The 25310-nt window shown below is 43.7% G+C and overlaps 1 protein-coding gene across 5 annotated transcripts; it reads right to left on the reverse strand.

Annotated features, from left to right (window-relative positions):
• Positions 1 to 2006: 2006 nt before the first annotated feature.
• DCAKD (dephospho-CoA kinase domain containing) lies at positions 2007 to 24141 on the reverse strand. Of its 5 annotated transcripts, none has more exons than XM_036758181.1 (6): positions 23834 to 24141; positions 10371 to 10430; positions 10071 to 10242; positions 9355 to 9516; positions 5436 to 5523; positions 2007 to 2778 (listed from the first exon to the last, which is right to left on the reverse strand). In XM_036758181.1, the coding sequence occupies exons 3-6, from the start codon at positions 10180 to 10182 to the stop codon at positions 2502 to 2504; spliced, it is 639 nt and encodes a 212-aa protein (XP_036614076.1). In that variant the 5' UTR covers positions 10183 to 10242; positions 10371 to 10430; positions 23834 to 24141; the 3' UTR covers positions 2007 to 2501. The 5 variants fall into 5 exon arrangements, with proteins under 5 accessions (XP_036614076.1, XP_036614073.1, XP_036614072.1 ...); XM_036758178.1 differs by having other exon boundaries at positions 9313 to 9516; positions 24015 to 24137; XM_036758177.1 differs by having other exon boundaries at positions 9313 to 9516; positions 23834 to 24137.
• Between the last annotated feature and the right edge of the window lie 1169 nt (positions 24142 to 25310).

Raw genomic sequence — 25310 nt, forward strand, 5'->3', positions numbered from 1 at the left:
TACCTGCTGGGTAATCTAAGTAAATGGGCAAGCAGACCCCAGGTCTGAGGCCCCTGCTTCTGCCTAAAGGAATAAAGATGCCAGAAGCCTAGCCATTTTAATGAAAGCCCCCAGACCTTAGAAAGCTCAAAGCTATAGTTATCCTCTTGTCCCTCTTTTTTTATTCCCCTTTGGTCTGCTTTCCCTCTACAGCGAGGGTTCTTAATTTGGGGGTGGTGAACTTGGTTTTAAAAAATGTTTTGATAACTGTACTTCAATGTAATTGGTTTCCTCTGTAATCTTATTTTATGCATTTCAAAACAGAGGTCCATAGGCTTTACCTGACTGCCAAAGGGGAAGGGAAGAAGGAGGGCAGGGTGAACGTGCCCATTCTCAATGCCAAGATGGGGAGAAATGGCAGAAGGAAATGTCAGGCAGCAGCAGCAGGGAGGATGTAAAAGTTAGCATCTCCATCTCTCAGCACTTCCCTAGAGATTAGAGCCGATTTCAGGATGTTGCTGCCACCTACTGGTAGGAAAGGGACTTTACCTCTGTGTGGCTGTAGCTCTGGGGTTTCTGGAATCTGTTTTCTGTGTCCATTTCAGAGTGGGTACCACATGTCTATGGTTGTTCCTCGGTGGCCTGAGTCCTCTCTTCTAGCCAGCTATAGCCCAGCACTCGAACCAAATAGGAGTCACCAGGTCATTTAGTGGCAGGTTTGGGGATCCTACACGACCCCAGTGAAGAAGGTGTATGAATGCCCCTAACAAGAAGCAACAGAGAAAGCCCTAAGGGCCAAATGACCCTTTCAGCCATTAAGTGGTGGGGCAGGGTGGGGTAAGAGAAGAAATGGAGCTGTTGCTAGGGCTGTTCATCTCTTCGCCTCTACCCCATCTCATCACCTAAGAACCGTGGTCATCAGGGGAGCTCTTACCTCTGGAACTCCCCAAGTTTCCAGTCTCTTCTCCTTCTAAGGTAGTGGTGGAGGATGAGACATTTAAAAGCTTGCTTTGGTGACCTGGGAAGCCCCGACTACCCACGGTAATGCCACCCCCATTGGCCACAGGGACAATAATTCCTCCTTGCCTATCTCTCCTCAGCCAGTGAACCAGAAGAACCTATTTCCCTTTGGGGGTTTGCTGAGCATTAATGAGCTGATGTCTCTGAAGCACAAGGAGCTATGAGGAAAGGGGCACAAAATGTGGCCACTGCACTATTAGCATTTATCACAATTATTTCTAGGCTTAATAGGATGCTCCTGCCCCAGGATGAACACATCATCAGCAGGTCTGCTATGTTCTGAAGGAAAAGACTTTTTTTTATTGCAATATATACCTAGGGGTAGAAAGACTGGAGGTGAGGTAAAGAACACAGAAAAGTGGAGGGGGGTACAGGGCCAGCATCACTGGAAGGCTTAAGTAGGGATCTACACTTCAGCCAAGTGGAGGGGCTAGAATGAAGTCAGAAAAAGGAAGTGGGGGGGGAGGGGTTGGGGGAAAAGAGATCAGTTTCAAAGCTGGACACAGACTGTGTCCCCATTTGGTGGCAATGAACCAAATCCAGAAATCCTGTGCTTGTCATTTGGTTCAAATGTTGCTGTCACTCTAAGGCAGTGGCATAACTAGGGCAGCACAAGCAGCTCAGCTGCCCTGGGCACAGTAACAACGGGGAAGATGGGTGCCCTGGAGGTAGACACCTCCTCTCCATCCAAGTCAGGCAGGAATGCCAAGCTAGGAGGGAGACTCCCTTTGGAAAATTTCACTCATCTGGAGTGGGGGTGGGGGATGACGACACTGGAGAAATCTGGCGGGGGGAGGGAGGATGGCTCAGCCTTCCACTGTAGGCATACCATCAGGAATGAAAGCCCCCAAGATAGTACAAAAATGGGTGCATGGACTCCAAACCAATGGCCTACACAAAGGATAGCACATCCTGTCTATATGTCAAGACACAAAAGCATGCACACCCACCCAACAGGGCTTTGAGCAGAGGGCATAGGTCAAACACAGTCTCTGAGAACTGAAGTGTGTTCCTCCATGGACATTTATCGAACTCCTAGCAAGGAACAACATGTTGTACTAGGGAGCTACAATAACGCAAAGCTCCACAGTAGCCACTTTGAATGAAGATGAAGGGAGGGAAGGGGAGAGGAACCTTTCTTTAAAGGTGCACACTAAGTCAGTCTCCTGCCCTGTAGCTCCCTGCGGCACACAAAGATGCTATTGGGACAGAGTAAGGAAAATGAGACATTAGTAAATTGGTTCCCAACTCAGGACTGGGCGGTGCCCCCTCCAAAGGTTGTCTCTTTTGTGATAATAGTGCCAACCTTTTCCCCAATTTCTCAGCCCAGCAGGCTTGCCTAACAGAAGAGGAAGGAAAGAGCTCAGAGTCTGTGGGAAGAAGGGATAGAATAGAACATTGTTGTCTCCCCAGCAGCATTCAAGACCCTGTTGCTTGGCCTCGGCATCATTAGGCTGGGCTGTCAGCCCTGGGGGTGGCTGTTTAAGGGGCTGGGGGCCTTATTAAAGCAGGAGGTGACGAGAAAATAGGTATATGATGCCAATGAAACCAGCCAACAGGCCAAGCCTCAATGGTAAAAAGTCCAGGGAATCCTCTAACTGGGAATGCAGGTGGAGGGTCTGTCGGCGAGTGACTTCCCACTCCCCTGAGTTATCCAGGATGTGCTGAGCCAATTGGCGCTTCTCTTCCAAGGGCAGTTGGGCTGCAATACGTTCTTCAGCCTCCTCTTGACTCAGCCCATTCCTCTGCATCAGTCGTGACAGCTGGGTCTGGGGGTCACTGGTGAGAGGAAGAGAAAGGAAAAGGGAGCAGTGCTCAAATAGGAGGGAGACTTTCACCCCACTTCACCCACCAGGGACATTTTATCTCGGGAGAAAGGCATAGAGAAATGCTTCTTAGTAGATACTGGGTCCCTCTCATTCAGATACCCTGGTTCCAGCTATACAATAGCCCTACCCCCAATCCTAGAGAGGGCAGATCCCTGCTTCCAGACAAGGTTAGTAGTGAATGTGGATTTGAAAACAGTCTCCACTTACATCTCTTGTCCCCTTTCCCCAATTCTTTTATGTGCCTTTGAAAAAGAGCATGTCTTGGACGAACCCCCGGTATGCAAAATATTAGTTATGCCATGGCCCTGCAGCCCAGAATTTCAACTTAACCCTTAATAAACAGCAATCCAAGTTGGTGACATTAGCTCTCTCCCCCTCTCCCCTTAGGGTTTCTGGCCAAGTCAGTGTGACCTTTACTTAAAGGGCTGTCTCTACCAGCTAAGCCCTTTCAGCTAGCTCCCCTGAGGCCCCAGGGCTGCTGGCTGCATTCTGAGTAGCTTCCTAGGGCCATCATGAAGCTTCCCCTCCCTTTGCAGATCTGTCCCAAGTCCTCCCACTGCTGCCCTCTCCCCCCATTCAGAATGCTTTGCAGAGCAACCAACCTGTGCTGAGGATGTGGCCAGTGTGGCTAAGTAAAGGGCTATGTGTGTTTGGGGAGTGGGGAGGTTTAGAGAGAACTAAGGGCTTTCCACTCAGTCAACACTGAACTACCTTTTATCAAAAGCTTTCCATATCCAATGCATTGTGCTCAGTGCTGGAAGGAATTTTAAATGACCTCAGCTCTTGGGGTCAGCTAATTACTGGAATGTGAGGCTACCTGCTGCTCCAATGGTTTTTCTGCTAGAAACTCAAAGATCCTTCTCACATCTAGAGTTTATCATCAGAGTTTCAAGACTCCTTATTCAATAGGTTCCCTGTTATGCCTGAGGTACCCCTTTCTCTCTTGAGTAAAGCTGTGAATCTGTTAGGAAGCTAACCCAGGGTAGAGAAGAAATGAGCTTTAGGCCCTGCAGCCACCCAAGGGCCTTTCCCTTCTGGGCCTTTTGTCTCCCCCAAATGCAAAAGAGGCTGGCTGGTTGCACAGGACCCTATTAGATCAGTGGACAACCTTGGCTGATTAAAAACAGAAGAGGTCAGTAGCAGCTTTTAAAGAAATCTGGACATAAAAATTGATTCTTGCCATCTTTGCTGTGAATCAGCCTCCAGGTCTCCTGGATTTTTCCACCAAGCCTCAATTTCTCCATTTGAAAAATGGGAAGATTTTGTCATATATTGGAATTTGGCAAGATAACCAAAGGAGCCATAAGTGGGTTAGACATATATAACAAACTCTTCTCAGCCACACAGCCAACTCCCCAATTATTTTATCTTACTGGCATTTCACTGCAGAACACAGCTAATAAGGTTAAAGTCATGGGGTCAGTTCCTGCTGGGGTGGTTTGGCTCTGCATCAATAACAGCAGCTCACATTTATATAATGCTTTACAGTTTACAAAGTACTGTGCTGACAACAACACTGTGAGGTAAGTAGCATGAATATCATTATACCCATTTCACAGATAAAGAAGCAAGTCAATTGGAGATCTAGGAACTCAAAACCTGGCTCATTCTTATAGGATTAGGGAACTGATAGTCGAGAGGGAAGATCCCACTCAGTTATGTAATAGTTTGGATGACTTGACTACATCCAAGGATAATCACTTCCTGGGATAAAAATAGGGCACTCTTTAAGACAACATAAGGCAAAGAGCCACAAAGTACGTAGTTTTGGATATTCAGGGTACTGAGGTAGAATGCCAAGCACTACTTCCTATCACTTGCCTCCTATACATCCTCTCTTGGGGACCACCCTGAATCCAAAATACCTGAGAAACCAAGTGCCTCCCAAAGGACTGTGGGAGGCATCCAAAAAGCATATGAGCAGAAGACAGCCCTGGTATCTCATCTGTTCTTGCTTACTAGATCACTAGGGACCATGACTCATTTTTCCTTGACAGTTTGATCCTCCTCCATTTGCCAAGCCTGGATTTTTATTTGCCTTGTCCCACTACCCCCTAGGGGACAATGTAGAATAAAGCGGCTTCACTTGCTCACTGGTACTCTCATAGTTCCCCAACGTATAGGAGCTCAACCACTGTGTGACCTTGGACAAGTCGCTAAATGTCTGTGTGTCTATGATTCGGCTCTCTCATTGGCAACATGGGTATAATTATCCTGTCCTACCTTATGTTAGGAGGATAAAATGAAAATGGACAGGAAGGCAATCTGTTTTGAACATGAAAGGCTATTCTCGATGACAGCAATACTACCGCTTTGTTCATCTTGCTTTAATTGCCTGTATGCCTGTAACAGCCAGCAGGGGGAGCTCTTCCCATGTACCATAAAGCCCTGAAAACCAATGACAAAAATAAGAATGGGAAGGCCTCCCCACCAGGCTCATAACATAACATCAGATTGGTCACTACTCAGGGCCCAGTTACTGGGGCCTTAACCTCTCATCTTGACAAAGAGAGAACAGTATAGACTGTTGTCCAGGCAAATGTCCCACCACTGCCTGAACCTTTCTTTATCCCAAGATAACTTCTCCACTTCAGAACCCCAACTCACCAATATACCACCACTGTGTGCTTCATGAATCGTAACATTGTTTTAGTTTCAAACAGCAAGGGGATGTCCAAGATCACATATCGGTACCCTGGGGAGAAGAAGGAAAACACCCAAAAGAATAAGGAGAGCCAGCCATCTTCCTTTCCTGCTCTAGATATCCTATTTTCTTCATTCAACCAAGTGACAAGAAAAGCACTGTGACTCAGCTGATGGGCTAGATTTTGACCTAGGAACATGGCAAGGCCTTGGCACCATGTATTGGAGAATGGTTGGTTTGGTTGGAATACAAGATTAATGAAAAGAAACAGAAAAGCTGTGTAGAACCAGATGTAGAGGGCACTGAATGCTAGGCTATGGAGATTAGACTTTATTCAGTAGGCAGCAAAGAACTACCAAAGGTTTTGGGGATTTTTTAGATGGGAGGTGGGGTGGCACAGAAGGAAGAGAAGAGAGCAATGATACGTTGAGAGGCAGGTACAAAGGCACTGAAAGGGAGGAGGAATTATAAGCAAAGATGGAACATCGGGACTTGTGGCTAGAGACTGGTGTTTGAGGGCAAAGGTGTGTTTATCTGCCCAAGGTGGCCAAGCTGACAGCTCTAAGCAAGGCCACACTACCACCAATGAGACAAAATGCATGGGATCCTTGGAAACCAGTGCTACCAAGGCTCAGACTAGATGTTCTTCCGAAGAACTTGGGCCATATTTGAACATGACACTCCTTGGTGGGACACATCATTGGAATTCTATTCCTGTGGTGGTAGGTTGCAGTTACACCTAGTCCTCTCATGACCACATGGAATCTGTGAAAAGACTGACTGGAGTCAAGGGATTAAACTCTCAGTAGGGAATGGAAATTTTCTGTGTATGCAACTGGACTGGATGGGGACAAAACCAATGGCCACATTAGCACCAGGCTTTTAATCTGCCTGTTTTCTCTTTTGCAAAATGGGGATAATACCATCTGTCCTGACTCAAGTGGATCTTGTGAAGGTCAAATGAGAAAATGTTAAGTGAAAATGTTTGTGTCTCTAGTTGTTTTCAGATGTGTCTGACTCTTCGTGATCCCATTTGGGGTTTTCCTGGCAAAGATTCTGAAGTGGTTTGCCATTTCCTTCTCCAGCTCATTTTATAAATGAGGAAACTGAGGCAAACAGGGTTAAGTGACTTGCCTAGCATCACACAGCTAGTCTGAGGCCAGATTTGAATTCAAGTCTTCCTAACTCCAGGCCCAGAACTCTATCCACTGCACCACCTAGCTGCCCCTTAGAAAATGCTTAGGAATCTGCAAAACCTGGTACAAATATGAAGAATTATTGTTATGCACAAATGCTCCAGGATTATTCCCTCTTTGACTCACAGCGGGGCTGACATTCAAGATCAGTGAGCCAGGGAGAAAACCCAGGCTACCTGCTTCCCAGTAGCCTAGCTCTGCTGACTGAGAGGCCCAAGAGAAACACATGGGACTCCCCAAAGCAACAAAGACCAGACTGCATGAAGCGAACTGAGAACGGAGGCTGGCAGCACTGCTTACCCACCTCAGGGCCAGAGCCAACACAAGCTCCTTTTAAAACCTCTTATCTCCCTTTGCCTCCCCACTCCCATCTCCTCCTTTCCCTTCGATCTGTCCTTTCCTCCAGGCTCCTCATGGGAGCCTGTGGCCAGTGCTTTGGTTCACCAGTAAAGGTCCATTCAGCTGTCACATCCCTCCTGCTTGATAAGCTCTACAAACTATCCTGACTCTATTAAGACATTCTTCTGCCTACACAGAGACCTCCCCCAACAGCTGGTGATCTTATCTGACGTTTGATTATACCAACTTTGACAGTTGTATTTGTTATACTCATCAGGGGAAAACTGGGACTGTGGAAGCCACAGCTGTCGTCCCCATTTTTCACCTTATCGAGCTGAAAAGAGCTTTCTGGCTTTTATTTAAGTGAGGCAGGGTGGGGTGGGGGAAGCGGAGAGAATGTTTCAGAGCGGGTGACATTATCCAATGAGTAATCTCAGAAGGGAAGCTACACTGCTGCCTTCAAGCCCTACAGATGTACTTGTAACTGGCCTGGGAGGGAATGCAAAGGGCACGAATGAAAGGCAGAGAGTTCCATTCCTGGAGCCAAGGTGGGAGGGAGGGGAGGAGCACAACAGCACAAGCATCCAGAAAGGGGAGAGGGGAGAGAAGGGGAGGGGAGAGTTGAGCCAATGTGAGAGAGAGGATAAACACAAGCCAGACTGGAAGAGAGGAAACCCAGTTCATGGTCCCATTCTGAACCCAAATAAAAGTCACCAGATGCCTTTACACTGTCAGTAAAGACCCCCAGAGAAAGAGAGAAAGATGAAGAAAGAAGGAATGTCTCCTGGCTTTGTAAAGAAGAAGCAGGGAAAGGAGCAAGGAAAAGATATTACAAACACTAAATGGAGGCCAGAAATAGGCGGGAGAAATCCTACTTCCCAATCTAATGTTCTAAATACACTGCTTCTCTTAGTAGTTGTGGCCACTTCCACAAGGAAAATTTTAAAGATAACCCTTCAGGAGTTTGGGAGTGGGGGAGTGAAGGCAGGGGGAGGGAAATTAAAAATGCATTAGTTCTGAGAGTGACAGCTATGGTGTACGCATCAGAGAATGAAGGCTATGTTTTCTTGTTGCTGCTGCCATACTTCATCCCTTTGAGATGCGGGAACTTTGGTGCATTTTTTTGAAAGGCTGCTAACCTAAGCATTAGCCATTTGGCTAATTCCTACTCTCTACCTTTTCAAACTACTTTCTTCTTCCATTATTTCCAATCTTAGAAGAAAGGCAGCCCAGAGGAGTGGACCCGGAATCAAGAGCTACCTGGGTTCAAAACTTGCCTCCAAAATGTACTATTTGTGTGGCCTTGGGTAAGTCATAACCTCTCTGAATCTCAGTTTCCTCATATCTAAAATGGAGATAAGATACTTGTAGTACCAACCCCAGAAGGTGTTCTGAGGATCAAAAGACACACTTCACAAACCTTAAAGTCCTCTTAAAATGTCAGCGATTTTTTTTGTAGCAAATCATCTTATTGTACGTCCCTCCATGTTTGGCTCACTCTCACCTGAAAACTTTTCCTCAAGCTAGTCTCCTCTGGTTGGACCACCTCGGAGAATTCCTTCATCCCTTCCCTTTGTTTTAGCTCCAGAAAACCTTCACCGAAAATGCTCCCTCCAATTGTCCCATTCTGTTCTTCATTCCCTTGAACATTTGTTACTCCTCATAATGATATTTATTAGTCCTTACGTAGGTATTCTTCTACAACTTTCATGAATGACTGCATTGTCTCCATTTGTCTAGGGGCCAGTTACTTCAGATACTTCTAGCATGCTGCTACCAAGGTCAAGGTTATCTATTTCCCAATGGGGAGAAATTCCTATTTCACAGATAGCACCTTTAAACCACAGATTAACCATCTTGCAAATGACTGGATACCACATGTTAGGAGGAGGATTGGGAAAAAAAAGGGGAGGGGGAATATACTTCAATACAATACATTCTCACTACCAGGGAAAAAAATCAGCTACAAGTCCACCTGCTCTAGACTGAATCAAAAGCACTATCATATAAAATTTTAAGTTCTTCAATACTGAGGACACTATGTTTTCTATTCCACATGTACCCTTCCTTCTCATGGGCCTAGAAAAGAACTTTGTATCAGTATCAAATAAATGTTTTGATTGACTGGCCTTCCTGTCCAACTCTCTGCCGTCACTCTTTGTCACCATAATTGACTTGCTACGAAGGTAAGAAGGACAAAGACTGCTGTCCCAACATGCATCAGGGAAGTCCCAGAATTCATCAGGGAAGCAGCACACCTCAGCCTCCCTCCTTGTCCCCCAGTCTCCAGCCTCCGGCATCTCACCCTGAACCAAGTACTTCAGGATCTGCTTCAGCATCTCCTTACGAATTTCTGGATGGGTGATGGCGTTCAGCAGTTTCCGCTTCTCAGACTGGCGGAAGATGATGCTCCCCAAGGCCTGGCGGTTGATCTCACCGTTCTTTAGCAGGATCTCATGTCCAAAGGCTTGCACAATACGATGGTAGGCAGGGTAGCCTGGCTTTACCACTGGCAATGGAGGAGAAGAGAGGTAAGCAGAGGACTAGACCCCGAAAGCTTGCTGTTAAAAAGTCTCCAGGCAAGAATGGTGATATAATTTGAGAGACAGTGTGCTTTGATGTGGGGCTTGAATATCCTAAAGGAAGAGGTATAGTTTACCTTTTCACTTGTAAAAATAAAGATGCAGAATTAGAGAACTAAGGAGAGTAATTCCTTACCTTAGAAACAAGTGTCAAGGAAGGGGTTCCAAAAGAAAGGACAATGATAGAAGTAGAAAGAGAGAAAAGGAAATTAGACTAAGTAAGTATCAACTCTGCCACCTATGGGGCCTGAAGGAATAGTGGGAACACCCTCAATTCCTTCTGGGCAACTAAAAGAAGGGGAGAAGAAAGAAGGCTGGAAAAGGTGCTGGGGACATGGAAGAAGAAGAGATGTTCACTGTATCCTGCCTATCAGACTATGAGCTCCCTACGTGCAGGATTGGTATCATATCTCTCTTTGAACACAGGAAGAGCTTAATGTTTACTGAATTGAGTTCCCTCCTTTCCCATCTTCCAACTCACCCTGGTGGGCAATGGCATCTGCATCGATCACAGCGCAGCCCAGATCCCTGAACACCTGAACTACCGAGCTCTTTCCTGAGGCAATGCCCCCTGACAGGCCCACCAGGAACATCCTGCCTCAGCAAGACTGGGTCAGCTCAGCCAGCCCAACAGGAGAGGGGCCAGGGAATCCCTAGGTAACAAAACAAACACAGATGATTAAGACTGGAATTTAGGAAAGAGTGCAACTATTTCAATAAAGCATGTTTTTGTCTGTCATGGGGAAGGGATACAGTGTAAAGTGAAAGATATAGTCTCTACCTTTGAGGAATTTATAGTCTGAGGAAGCTCTTGTCTTCAAGTAGGAAGGATAGAACACATCTAAATGAAAGGAATGAAGAACACTTATTACGAAACATCAATAAGCGCAAATGCCATTTATTTCATGAAACCTCCCTTTTCTTCAGATCTTATACTGTACTTCCCATCATATTCTATTCTGCATTATGATGATTTATACAGTCACTGCATATTTAAAGTCTCCTATCCTACCTGCTAAGGCAACTAGCTGACACCAGTGGATAGAGTACTGGGCATGGGATCAGGAAGATTCATCATCATTAGTTCAAATCTGACCTCAGACACTTGCCAGCTATGTGACCCTGGGCAAGTCACTTAACCCTGTTTGCCTCAGTTTCCTCATCTGTAAAATGAGATGGAGAAGGAAACGGCAAACCACTCCAGTATCTCTGCCAAGAAAACCCCGAAGGGGTCACAAAGAGTCAGGACGTGACTGCAATGACTGAAGAGCAACAGCAACAAATCCTACCTGTCACAGTGTAAGCTCTATGAAGGCAAATTATTCACTAGAATGCAAGCTTCTCAAGGACAGGGGCTGTTTTTTGCCTTTCTTTGTATTCCCCATGCTTAGCACGGTGCCTATCATATACTAAATGCTTAATAAATGCTCATTCAAGCATCCACTTTAATAAATGGTGCCTACAGTATAGCAACAGTAGGGAGCGACAGTGAGGAAACTTAGACACGATCCCTGTCCTCATGGAGTTTATACACCTGCATAATATTACATAAATGTGTAAGAGCTGAGAGTATCTGAACAAGGTCAAGTGGGGTTAATGAAGAAATACTTCCCTTGTAATAGATGCAAGTTTTATTGAATCAGGTTTTGAATGAGGAATACAGATTGGCAGCTACATATGGAGAACTCACAGCACATCCCGGATGCAATCTTTCATTCTTATAAACCACCTTTTGAGAGGCAGGGTGGTTTAGTGGTTTGAGAGCTCACACTAGAATCAGGAAGACCAGGGTTCAAGTCCTACCTCTGACGCATGCTGGCTATGTGACCCTTGGCAAGTCATTTAACCTTTCATTGCCAGAGACAATGAACTAGGATTCAATTACAGAGAAAATGATGATCTGTATTAGTAGATGGAGTTCCACACCAGAAGCTGCTACAGATAAAATTACAGATGTGGTTAAAAAAGTAAGCTCCCTCTGTCTAAAAAGGAGAAAAATAGGTCACCTGACATTTTCCAGACTAGAAAACTGAGGCTCACAGAAAGGAAAAAGCATGCCTGTAAGCACACAAAGAAATCACTAGAGACCTTAAAAATCCACTCTAGGTGCCCAGGTGCTCAGTCCAGCCCTCTTGCCAGAAATTCAGAGGCTTCCTCCCAGGAAGATGGCAAAGCAATCCCCCAACTCAGGCCTGTATTGGACTCAGGGCTGAGTGAGTTTAGTCTGTCTGAGCTAAATAATCCTTCCTTTCTTGTCTAGGAGTTGTCCAGATGGGGAGCTCAGACGCAAACAGCAGCTTATGCTCAGCTGCCACTAAGCCTGCTGGAGCAAGGGTTTTTGCCAAGAAGAGATTCTAGGGCAAAGGGGGTCTTCATGAGAGGTCCTAGCTAAGCCAAGGCATCAACGTGAGTGACTTTGGGGGCTGGAAGTGGGGGGAAGCTGAGTAGTAGCATTTACTATCTTACAACCATTAGTTAGCAGTCAGGCCGTCAACATGCATTTATGAAGGGCTATGTGCCAGTCGCTGGGTTAAGGGCTAGGGAACAGCACAAAGAAAGGCAGTCCCTACCCTTAAGGAGTTTACATTCTAATGGTGGAAGATGACATGAGGTTGGGGGAGGGAGGTGGCAAAGTAATAAAGCCTGGAATCTGAAGCAGAGCCAGGAGGGGACTAGAAGGATGGCTGCCCAGGGGTCCTTCCTCAAAATGGAGTTTTCAGGAGGAATTTACCAATGAGAAGTGGTGAGTTACAATGTAATTCACTTGTACTTGGTTGCACATTTTCCTTGCATGTATTCTTCATACTTTCTTGTTTTCACAGACACGTCCTTTCTCTTCCCACTTACTGGAAGCTCCCTGAAGAATGATAGGATCACAGATCCTTAAAAGAACCTTGATGTTTATCAAGTTATTTTACATATGAGGTAACTGAGGCCTAGAAAGGTTTGTTGTTCAGTTGTGCCCAACTCTTCATGATGCCTTTTTGGGGATTTTTCTTTTTTATATATATTTAATTTTTTTATTTTTAGTTTATAACACTCAGCTTCACAGGTTTTTGAGTTCCAAATCCCCCCCCCACAAGACAGCATGGAATCCAATATATGTTCTACATATACCTTCGCATTAAATATATTTACACAATAGCCAAAACACAAAGAAGAACCATGATCAATGGAGTGAGTCATGAGAAAGAAGAAACAAAACCAAAAAAAAAAAAGAGAGAGAGAGAGCAGATAGTTTCCTTCAATCCACATTCATACTCCATAGTTCTTTATCTGGATGTAGATAGCTCTTTCCATCATGAGATCTTTGGGGCATTTTTCTTAGCAAAGATCCTGGAGTGGTTTGCCATTTCCTTCTCCAACCCATTTTACACATGAGGAAACTGATGCAAACAGGGTGAAGCGACTTGCCCTGGGTCACACAGCTAGTCTGAGGCCAGATTAAACAGGAGGGGAAAAGGAGGATAAGAAGTTTTAGGTCTTCCCTTGAATCCTGTTTGTGCTTGTAAATGAATGCAATAAATAATCTATGGCAAGGATGAAGTTTTTTTTTTCCTGTTAATGAAGGTCAGTGGTCCACAGGGAAAAAAGATTAAAGTCACATAAATAAAAGGTAACTCAATATCCCCCATCAAAGATTTCAAAACATGGCTGTTCATGAAACCTTGTCATCTCATTTTCAGAGAAAAATCCTAACTAGGATTCATACTCTAAAAAGGACTGGGGAAATGGGGAAGAAGACAAGCATTTATTTAGCACCTACTATATACCAGACACTGTGCTAAATGCTTTTCAAATATTATCACGTTTGATCCTCACAACAACCCCAGGAAGTAGGTATAATATTATCGCCATTTTAGAGTTGAGGAAACTGAGGAAGACAAGTTACATGACTTGCCCAGAGTCACACAGCTAGTAAGTGTCTTTGGCCAGATTTGAACTCTGGTCTTTCCTCACTTTAGCCCTAACATACCACCTATCTGCCTCTAGGAAAAGGGATGACACATCTCATTTTAGAAAAAATGATTTTTTTTCTGTAGACCTATATAGTATCCTTTTTATGCTCTCATTGCTAAAGCAATGTTGCATTTTTCTAGCTAATAGAACAATGGCAGATACCATTTCTGGCCATTCTAGACCCAAATGAAGCTAAGGGGTAGGTGTGCCATATCCTTGTCATCTAGAATCAGGGCTCAATTATCTGTATGGACTGAAGGGAGCAGCAGGGCAGATAATCCCCAAACAGTTGTTAATCCAAAACCACTTCTTATGGACCTTCAAATTTGTCATATGACTACTTTTTGCAGCAGTAGCAAATTTACCATACTAATTATGATTATGTTAGCTGATAACTGAAATGAATTTTCTTCCCCTAAGGACACATCAAGTGATGGAAGAAGAAGCAACCCAAATATGTGCTAGGGAAAGCCAATTTAGAATTTTAAATTTGGTTATGGAAAATTCACACAGATAATTGATGACTGACTGGACACTATGAAGAATTACCGTCCCCTCAAAGAATATGTCATCTCAAATGGTAAGCCTGAATCAATGGACTCATTGGTTCTGTATCATGCAACTGTAATCATTTTTCCTCTAATGGGGGTCACCTGAGGCAACTTCCACACTACAAATAGAAGAGATATGAGAATTTCATTCAAATGAGCCTGAGAACACTGGTCAAAGCATCTAAAACACACTAATAAAAACAATTAGCATTTATGTAGCACTTTATGTATATTATCTCATTTGGTCCTTACAATAACTTTCTGAGGTTAGTGCTAACATTATCCTCATTTTGCAAATAAGGAAACTGAGACTCAGAGAAGCTTAGTGACTTGTTTAGGTCATAGTTAGCTGTGTCTGAAGTAGCATTTGAACTCGAATTTTCCTGATGCAAGTCCAGCCCTCTATCCATTGCATCATCTAGTCAGTGGATAACCCCAAAATATACATTATAATCCAAGCTCTTTGTTCCCACTCCATGCCTGTTTCTCCCGAAGTAAAATGGATATATTTTGCTTCTCAGCATCATCAAGCAGCATGACTCTTTTTTTAGTGGTGACATTAACTAAGGGAATTTGGATGGAGCCTCAGTACTCACAGGGCACCACCCTCTTTATTGCCAACTCCAGGAACACAGAATCAACCAATTTTACAGCTTGCAAGAGACCTTAAAGATAGTTAGTCCCAAACCTTTTATTTGACAGATGAGGTAGAAGCACAAAAAAATTAGGAAACTTGTCCAAGGTCACCCAGCTTAACAGTCTTCTGATTCCTAATCTACCTAATGTGATGAACCTGGACTATGTCCCTTCTCTGCTCTTCTCAAGACATCCAAAGACCATAAATTTAATAAATTTTATAAATTCATAAATTTTAACATTAACCGAATTGAAACCATAGATAGGAAGATAAATCTGCTGGGGAGGGATACAATAATACACTCCAGAGGCAAAAAGAAATGATGTTTATATTACTGGTTCTTTTGAATATCATATCATTACCACCGCTTCCTCCCTTCATGGAGAGGAGAGCGTTAACTCTGGACAGAATCACAAAGAGCAATGCAGCCAGGATACAGTGCTAGGAAACCCAAGTTCTAGCCTCAGGTTTATCCCTGGCAAATCATTTCATCTGCCCGTGTTTGTCTGTGAAAACAAAGCACAGCTGTTCTCTCTGTAGAAAGCCAGGAGCATGAAAAATACAAGCATGGGATGGCTTTGGGCTCCTTGGCTTAAAGGTCAAGGAGTACACTATAACTAATTGTACAAACATTCATTGAGCCCTTTCGTGTATGGGGACATAAGAAAATGTTGTTCCCTCAAGAAACATGTAGTCTAGTTAGGGAGACAGGACAGAAAAATGAACGCTGAAAAAATAATGGACAACTTATATACCAGTAGATGGATGAGATGTACAAACTTCAGAACTAGGCACTGAGGAGTCTCTTCCTCTCCAGGTGGCTGCTCAAATAAAGGTTCTAGGAAGATGGACTAGTAGAGAAGTACTTCCAATCCTTTCATTGCTAGAAGATGAGGGATGACCTTTAAGGCTCTTCCAACTCTAGTCTTCTGGGTCTTTTACTTATTGCTATAAAGCGTCACCTGTGGGGCATTCTTGAAGACCACAAATACTCCTTCAGGGCATGAACCAAGTCCATACTTCTTTTCTACTACCCCCACAAAGCGAAAATATTTACTGAATGAATGGCCAATTTTTAGGTGTTTCTTTCCCCAGGAAAACCACCTGCATCCAGTTACTTAAACTCCATGGATAGTAATCATAGAATCAAAGAATTCGAGCTGGAAGAAAATTTTAAGCTCATTTGTCCAGGCTCTCCACTTAACAGAGAAAGCAGAAAAGCTAGAAGAACTCCTTGCCCAGGGTTACATTCAGGGGTGTGCAGAAGCTAGCTTGAACTGACTCAGGAGAGCACACTGTTAAACATCAACATCTCTGAAACTTTCAAAAGCTACAAAACCAGGACTTGATTTACTGTTTTGTCAATTGTCTAGACTTAAGAATTAATTATAAAGAAAATATTAATAATTCAGATTAAACTTTAAAGGGTTTTTTGACCATATTCTACCTTACTACCACCCACACACCAAAAAGCTGGTTGTTAAATATTTACCAGCATACCCCTAGACATTGTAGTATAATGGGTAGAGGACCCAGGATTACAATCCAAGTGTTAATCCCAGTTCTGGGTTCTTTCTACTACATAGTACTAGTTTAGAACCTATTAAATAGTCAAACTGAGGAATGAATTGGTAATTAGTCCCAGATGATTAACTCACTAGCCAAGACAGAAAAGGCACTGGGGGATCAGTTCACATTTCTAATTACATCCAATTCTTTCTTTTTTGGAATTCTCAGTCTAAGCACTCTTCCAAAATAAGCTTCTTTCAAACCACAGTTCTAGGGTCACCCCATAAATAAAACAGCCTCTTTTTTGGAATTACCTCCCACACTGTCTTCTTTCCTGGATTAATTTTCTTTAGAGTTTCTAGATTACAAATTTAGGAGAAGAGAGATCTATATGAAGCCTTTTCTGATCCACCTAGCTGTTAATGCCTTCCTCTCCCAAAAAAATTACCTTGGATTTTTTTTTATATACTTATAGAAGTGTGAGTTGTTTCCTCCTTGGGGGCAGGGATAACCCTCATTTTTACCTTTGTGTCCCTAGCACCTAACATACACACTGTAGGTATTTAACAAAGACTTGTTGATTGATGGATTAGACCACCTGCACAAGAGGACAAGCAAATTCCCTTGATGCCCAAAAACTCTGTAAATTTCCACATTAGAGGAATCCAAGGTGGAACTCTAGGAGGAACATCAAGCATGGGGGGAAGGGAAGAAGGGCAGTAAATCCGCACTAGTAGTAGCTAAGGAAAAAAATAACAGTGGTTTCAGAGAGGCAGCATGACACAGTAGATACAGTTCAAATCCCACCTCTGGTACTTTCTAGGTGCATGATGCCAATCAAGTCAGTCAATCAGGAAACATTTATTAAGCCCTTACTACATGCCGGGAACTCTCAAAGCTCTGAGGAAGAAAGGCAAAAACACTGTCCTTGTCCACAAGGAGAACACATTCTAAGGGTGAGACAACATGCCATAAGCTATGTTTATACAAGTTACACAAGGTAGGTGAAAGTAATCTCAAAAGGAAGGCACCAGCAGTCAGAACACAATCCAGGCCTGGGGCACAGCCAGTGAAAAGACACAGAATCTGGGGATGGAACAGCAAGTAGCCTAGCATAGCAGGATATTTAAGAGTGGATGAACAGGGGAGCCAAGCATAGGACTAGAAAGGTAGGAAGGGTCCAGGTTGTGAAGAGGTTTAAATGGCAAACATTACACTTTACATCTGTTTTGGAGGTAACGGGAAGTCATTGGAATTTACTGAGGAGGGAGGTGGCATGGTGAGATAATCTCTTTGGTAGCTGAGTAGAAGGCTACTGTAATAGTTTCAGCACCAGGGGGGCAGCTGTGTGAGTAGAAAGAAAGGGACTTATCTGAGAAATATTGCCAAGGTAGAAATGCCAAGACATGAAGATAGTTGGGTATGTGGGGTGAGTGCAAGTGAGAAGTTTGAGTACTGAAGCGGGTGCCACACTGGAGGATAGCAGTGTCCTCCACAGTAACAGGAAAGTTGTGAGAGGGGGATGATTTTGGGGAAAAAGTCACAAGTTGAGAGTCAGTTTCCTCACCTCTAAAGTGAGGAGTTTGCACTAGATGGTCTTGAAGGTCCCTTCCAACTCTATGATCCCATGAAAGTCTCTAAACACATGATCATACTTACAGCCTGTCAAAGGGATAAAGACTATATTTGGTGAAATACTGTATTCAATTGGTAAAATACCATACAGTATTGTACTACTGAAAGTATTGTTGGTGAAAAATGTTGTGGATCGAAGAACAATGGTAAAGTGGTTGGAGCAGAGTAGAAAAAGGGGGAGCATTATAGCACATCTGAAAGAGGCAGCTGCAAAAATAATTTCTGCCGACCAAAACCAAATGAATAAGGTTTGGATGTGAAAACTTTTTCATATGGAAAGGGGGGGAAAATCAGCAACAATGATCCAGTGAAAGGTGAATTAATTGACCACTAAAATAACCAGAAAGTCCGAACTGATTTCTAACCAATTCAGTGGTAAAATTTTTGGTGTAACTTTGGAGAAGCACATATCATTCTTATTTAATGTGCTCACAAAAGGTTTTTATTTATAACAACTTATCTCAGTCCTCAATCAAATCCAAAGTAAGAAACTGGAGGATGAACATATTTAGATAGCTTTTTTCAAAAACCACACCAAGAATAAAATTGCCAGTTGACAGGAAACAGAATCAAGGGTCTCACAATTCATTTGACTATTCTACAGAACTCTTAACAACTTCATGATACTAAAAAAAAGTTTATGTACCAAATAAAGTTTTCTTTATGGAACATTAATCTCTTTGTTTCTTATGTACATTGGCTATTGGAAAGATTTACAAAAAGCCAAGGGATAAAGGACTCAAAAAATAATGGGAACCCCTGTCCAAGACAGTATGCCTTTGGGCAGGGAGGGTGAGGGTGAAAGTAGCACCACTTTGAAACTGTGGGCTACTTCATAGGTCTAAGTGTCTAACCATATAGAGAATTAATCCAGTGGTCCTAACTCCATCAAGGTAGGCATGATTTTTTGATGGGGGAAAAAGATCAAGAAGCAAAGTCACATAGAAAACTGGGACAAACCTTGGGCTAGAACCAAGGGCACCTACTTCTCAGCCTGGCTGTCTCTCCACATAAACATGTGCCACTGGCAAGTCTCTCACGTTGAAATTTTTTGAAAACATCCTGTTAATGGATCTGTTGAAAGTATGAGACAGATTTGAAAGGAGAAACCCCTTTCAATCCCCCATTGCCTACAGAAAAGCTCAGAACTCAGGAGAGAAACAAGCCTTTGGTTTCTCATTTTACCCTTTGTAGAGGCAAAAGACTATTTGCACAAAGCCAGGGGCACTCTTCTTCATTAACCTGCACCTCTAATGCAGCACATCCCCCCTCCTTTCAACTGGATCCCTGGATTTCATGTGGTGCATACACAAAAGCCAGAAGCTTCCCCCTCCCACTGCTTACCAAAGGGAATGTATATATTTTGCTCCAGTGATCAATATAATCATTCAGGAAAACGAGTCATTCCCTGCCTTGGGACCCAATTATTTTCTCATGGAACCAACAGTTGCAAAAATATATTGTTTTACAGTCAACTGTTAAGTACTATTTTTATATACAGCTTCCTCATTCCTAATCTTTCATTATGGGGAAGAAGCAGCTATTTAAACCAGTGAGTGCTCTCAATCCTCACTCAGCCTATTAAGCAGCCTGCACCATTCACTCCTCTCCAATCTGCCAATTACTGGCCTCCAGAGTGAAGAGATGTTGATGAGTCAGTGGGTGCTACCACTCCCTTCTAAGTAGCGCATGAGGCTGCCATCTCTTAGTTTTATCTGAGGGCTAGCAGTGCCATTGGGAGGAAGGGAATGGATGTGAAACTGAGTCTTTTCTCTGTTCAAAGCACTCTGTGGACATTGCCACCTTCACTCCCGGGAAATAAAGAGGTGGGAGAACTAATCCTAGTCCTCAGGTAGAACAGATGGAAACCCAAGTTCATTTTAGGGAAGATACATTTTCACTCAGTAAAAAGAACCCAGGAGTTCTAACATCAAGTTCTATACTCTCATGAAACCACTCCAAATGCCACTGGGTATCTACTTATGTTTTTAACCATTAAAAAAAGGGTCACAAAATATTCTGGGTTCTATCCATACTGTGTGTAGCTTCACATTCATGCCTTCTTGCCTGCTTTCACCTCTGCTTATCCAAACCCTTAGAAGGCAGGAATTTTCAAGAGAAGGCAAGGGTAACAGAATCAAATCCTATACTTGGAGAGACAGCTAGACCACAATAACTGGGGTAAGTGACAAGCAGTCTAGAGATCTGAATTATCTCTTTAGCTCAATAGCAGCTCTAGGATACATCCCTTGCTCTTAGCTGGGGGAAAAATACAAATACTCTTAACTATTTCCTAACAGCCTGATTTAGGGTCAGTGAGGAGGGCCAGGGGGTATTCAAGATCAAGTGCAATCTAGTACTAGGTCTAGTAATCAAGGCAAGCACCAGGTCAAGATTCACCTGTCAGGTCAGAGTCTTGTAGCTCTAGGAGCTGTCTTAGGAATTTAAAACCCTTCACAACCTGGCTGCAACCTACTTTTCCAGCTTTATTACACATATATTCCCCACCACACACCCTTTCATACAACAAAAACAGACTTTTTGCTGTTCCTCACATAAGACATTCTATCTCATAATTCCTTAACTTTGCACAGGCTGACCACCATCGAATGTACTCCATCCTCATCTCCGTCTTAGAATCCCTAGTTTCCTTCGAAGCCTAGCTTATACTTTCTATGTGAAGCCTTTAAAAAAATACATTTTATTTTCTATTGCAAACTTACAGAGCCACAAACGTCTGAAGATACAACCAAGGAGAAGAACACTATACGTGAAACTGCAAACTAGTTACACAGTTTTAAAAGCATATACTCTATGCAAAATAGTAACAAATCACCTGGATCCTTTGTATGTCCTTCTGTTCTGTGTATTTTTTCATGCTTCTTTGACCTCATGAGACCTCCTGATTCCACTAGGGGCTACTACCTCCCAATTTCCAAAACAACCTTGTATTTTGTATATATTTATATACGTAGATTTTGTGTGCTCCCCACCCCTCTTTGAGGAGAAGGCCTTTCATTTTTGTTCCTGTTTTCCTAGGCTTAGCAGAGTGCCCTGCAGGTAGTAGGCACTTAATCAATACTTGATAGCCTATACATACACAATAAACGTAAACACAAAATTCATAAGTATGTGACTTGACTAGCTGATGTAGTTTCAAATTCCAAATACATAACAAAGAAGTCATCATCTTCTTGCCATAGGACTTGTGGCTGGCTACACACTTTTACTACTAAATCTCCAAAGATCATACCCTGGATCTAAGTCATTCACTCAACTTTGAAACTCCCCTCAGACTTAGCTGTCTTAACTGATGAGTCAATGAGCACAAACTCATATAGCACCTCTCTTTTGCCAGCCAACAACCACCAGACCATGCTTCCTTCCAGCTATCCACCTAGTGCCCTGCAGTATACTACCTGCCACCTGCTCTGGGAACTGTAATCAAAATAATATTGCTAATGCTTCAAGAACAGTTATGTTGCTCACCTTCCCCTTTGCTTCATTTGCTATCCCTGTGGTTTTCCAGGCCAAAACAACCTTCCCTGGCCACTACCCACCCCAGATGTGTTATCTTACCATCAGAATGTAAGATTTAACGGTAAAGACTGTCTCAACTTTGTATTAGCATCTTGAGTGCTTTACACATAGTAATTACTTAATACAAGCTTTTCATTCATTCACTTAACAAATTTTCACATGGCACATTCTACAGCCTTTATTCTGGTCTCCTTCTTTATATTAGCTTGTCTGTGTGCTTCCTAAAACATGGCACCCAGAACTAAACTCAGATGTGGCCTGACCAGATCAGAGTATATTACCTTCCTTTTAGGGTCACTATGCCTTTCTTTGAAAAAATAAAAAAGGCAACTTCGCATCGCATTAACATGTTTGGCTTCTATGTCAAACTGACTCCTGAAAAGCTTGCCGTCCAGTAAACACTCCAGAATTTTTCCCATAGGAACTGTTGTCTAGACATGTCTCCCCCAATCTGTACTTGTGAAGTTGACTTGCTGAACCCATGTTGAAATCTTATTCAGTGCAGCACATCATTCTAGTCTGATGAGCTCTTTTTAGATCCAGACTGTTATACAACATACTAGTTATCTCTCCAAGTGTCATGTTATTTTGTAAATCTGACAAGTATGTCTTCTCTGCCTTCATCCAAGTTAGATGAAAATGTTGAATAGCAAAGGGCCAAGGACAGATCCTTGGGGCAACTCCCTCTAAGTCAAGGTTTTTGAACCTTTTCTGTATCAGGGTAAGGCCTATGTACCTCTTCCCAGAATAATGTTTTTAAATGTACAAACTAAAATAAAAATACATAGGACCACAGAGGAAACCAATTATAATGACACTTAGTTGTTGCTGTTTTTTTTATAACCATAAATTCCAACACACCTGTTCTAAACTGATACCAATCCTGAGGGTCCAGTTATTACATCAGTTCCAAATTCACACAAATGGATTGTGTCAGCCCATATCTTTGCATAGTGAAAAAGTGTCATTCATCACAGTCTACTTTGTATCATGAGAAGCACTGTGGCACAGCGGAGGGAACGCTGAACTTGAAATTAGAAGAGGGATCAAATCCTGCTTCTGACACATTGTTGTACGGCCATTGTATGGATTTTGTATTAGACTAAAAGCCCCTTGATAGCGGGACCTAAGTCTTAGTAATCTTTATAGCCCACTCAGTGACTAGCACAGGGTCTTGAACAAATGTTCAAATAAATTGTCTTGCTAGTAGAGAGAAAGGAGGGTGGAGAGTAGAGTGTGAAGTTACTGCACTCATTTGAAATCTTGCAAACTAAGTTGTTAGGGACATCACCTGAGTAGGAGTTAATAATTACCTTTTACTTCTAATCAGTTCAAGATGGAACCTTCCCAGCCAAAAAAGAAAATGGTTTCTGCAGTGGTAGAAGTATCCAAGTGCAATCTATATTATAAGTAAATTTACTAGGGATAGTGGCATTGGGGAAAACCAGAAGAAACTTAATGAAGCTGGTTGGCATAATAGGCAGGCTGGCTTCTTCTTAAAGTCACTTTCTCTGAGAGGAGTACCAGGAAGACTAATTTAAAATTGGTTTTAAAAAAATATAAGGGGAGTTCAAAGTATGGACCACACTATATGGCCATCTGGCAGTTTAAGCTGACAAAGATTGTACATAGTAAGAATCTAGGAGAAATAAATCCCCTTTCAAGTTTCCGTTCTCTTACAAATGAGAAAAAATCCGAACAAAACTAAGTCGATCCAAATCCAAAGTTTCTCCAGACTAGGCCACGACAACATGACTCAGAAGGGGCTGACGGCACTGGGGGAGATCTCACTGTAAGATCTGTAAGAATAGACATCTATTTGCACATCACCTACTCAGAAAAGTTAAAAAAAAAAACCCTCTGCATTACTCTTCTACTTTGAGGCATCTTTCCAAGGTGGCACCATCCCAAGTTCATAGATGAGTGAACTAAGTCACTAACTTCTTATATCACACCTAATCCCTTCTCCAGTCTGAGGATTGGGGGTATTTTTACCCTCTCTCCCACCCTAAAAAAAAAGAGACGCACAGTCTCCACCCAAACATTTACCAATCAATCAGTCGACAAGGGTAAGCACTAGTTATGTGCCAATCACTGGAGAAGGAGGTAGAAATGAAAGTTTCTGCCCTCAAGGAGTTTACATTCTATATGGGGAGTAGTACTTTGATGACCCTCAACCACCTTATTCGGGGCTTTTCTGAGAAAAAAGTTAACAAAGTCTCGAGGCTCACTATTCCCCATCTAGAGTTTTAATACGTGTTCTTTCCGGGGAGGGAGGGGGGAAGGATGACTTATTTTGAGGTGTCTTTTAACCTAACTCCCGTCTCCTCCACCATCTGGGTCATAATCCCAAAGGGGCTGGAGCCCTGTAAAGGTTCTTTTAATTTGAGGGGCTTCGGGACAGCCACTCACTCAGATGAAAACCGCTTTCTTTCCCGGTAAAACTACGGAGCTACGCAGGAGAGGGCCAGTCCAGGAGCCTCCTCCCCGGCCGCGAGCCGGTCCTCCGCCCGGTCGGGCTGGGCGCAGGGCAGTGCCCCCAGCTCCCGGGACCCAGGGAGGGTCCTGGACTGCTGGCCACCTGCCCGCCTACCTGGCCTCGGGGGCCCGCGGAGGAAGAACGAAGTGAGGCCGCACGGCTCTAACTGGGCGGGGAGGAGGGGTCCGGTTCCGGGCCGTGGCGTCACGCGTCACGTCACCGTCACCTGCCCGGCCGCCGTGCGCGCCCTAGCCACGGGCGGCCGAAATCACGGGGCACGGTCAAGGGTGACCGCGCGGTCACGTCCTGCCCTGCTGCAGAACCATGGGATGGGACGACACGGGAAGCGGACGAGGGGCGCGAGCTGGAGGGGCCTCATAGGCTCACCTGCGGGCCCCGGCCCCGCCTTTTACCTGTTTCTGCTTTACCTTCAAACAGCTGCCTCGAGCGGCCTCACCCACCCAGCAACAGGCTGCACCGCCATTGGCCGGCTTGGGGCGAGCCTGCCGGTATAGTCCAATCATGACCGTGCTTATTGGGAGATCTCGCCCAGGGCCAGAAGCCGGGACGAGGAGAGGCGTGACTTCTCCCCTGTCCTGGAGTCTGCGCTGGGGTTAAAGTAGAGGATGGAAGGAGACAGAAGCAGATGGAACAAAGTGGGTGGGAGAAGCTGTCAAACGAGTTTTTCTTGAGTGTCCGGCGTACCCCAACGGAGGACGGAGTCTCAGCCCCTCCAGTAGCTTACCTTTCGGTTGCAAAAATAAGAGTGATGCCCGTTTACCAATTACAAGACAATGCAGGGCTAATTATGAAATAATCGTAAACCAGAATGTAGGGCAAGTTTCTAATTCAGAAGGTTACGCCCTCCACATCCTTCTCCTAGAGAGTAAATTTAGCAACTCTGTTACTTGGGAAAAGTTCATTTAGAGCCAGAGTTGGGATCCAGGAGCTGCAACTTAAGTATCTGTGTGATGTTGGGCAAGCTTCTCTGGAAGTGTTATTATACTACACGTCATCGATAAAATGAGGATATTGAAATGGGTGATCTCTAAGGCCCCTTCCAGTTCTAAACCTGATCCACACTGTCCTACTCCCTTGCCTTTGCCGAGACTGCTGTTCCTCCTCCTCACTCTTAATGGTATCAAATAAAATAATGTGTACATTGCTTTGCTAACCTTAAAGCACTATATAAACGCTATTACCTCACTCATCCTTCCGAGCCAATCTTCTCTATAATGCCTTCCCTGAAAGACCTAGCCTAATCATCTCTCTCTTTACTGGACTCCTAGTGGACTTGGACAGCTCCACCTGTAGTATACATTACAATCCCTTATGTTGCAATTTAATTTTTCATGTGTGTCTCTCCAAAATGGATTGTTAATATTTCTTTGTAGGCTCCACAAAGTCCAA

The sequence above is a fragment of the Trichosurus vulpecula genome, chromosome 4 (genome assembly GCF_011100635.1).
Source record: "Trichosurus vulpecula isolate mTriVul1 chromosome 4, mTriVul1.pri, whole genome shotgun sequence".
Taxonomy (NCBI): domain Eukaryota; kingdom Metazoa; phylum Chordata; class Mammalia; order Diprotodontia; family Phalangeridae; genus Trichosurus; species Trichosurus vulpecula.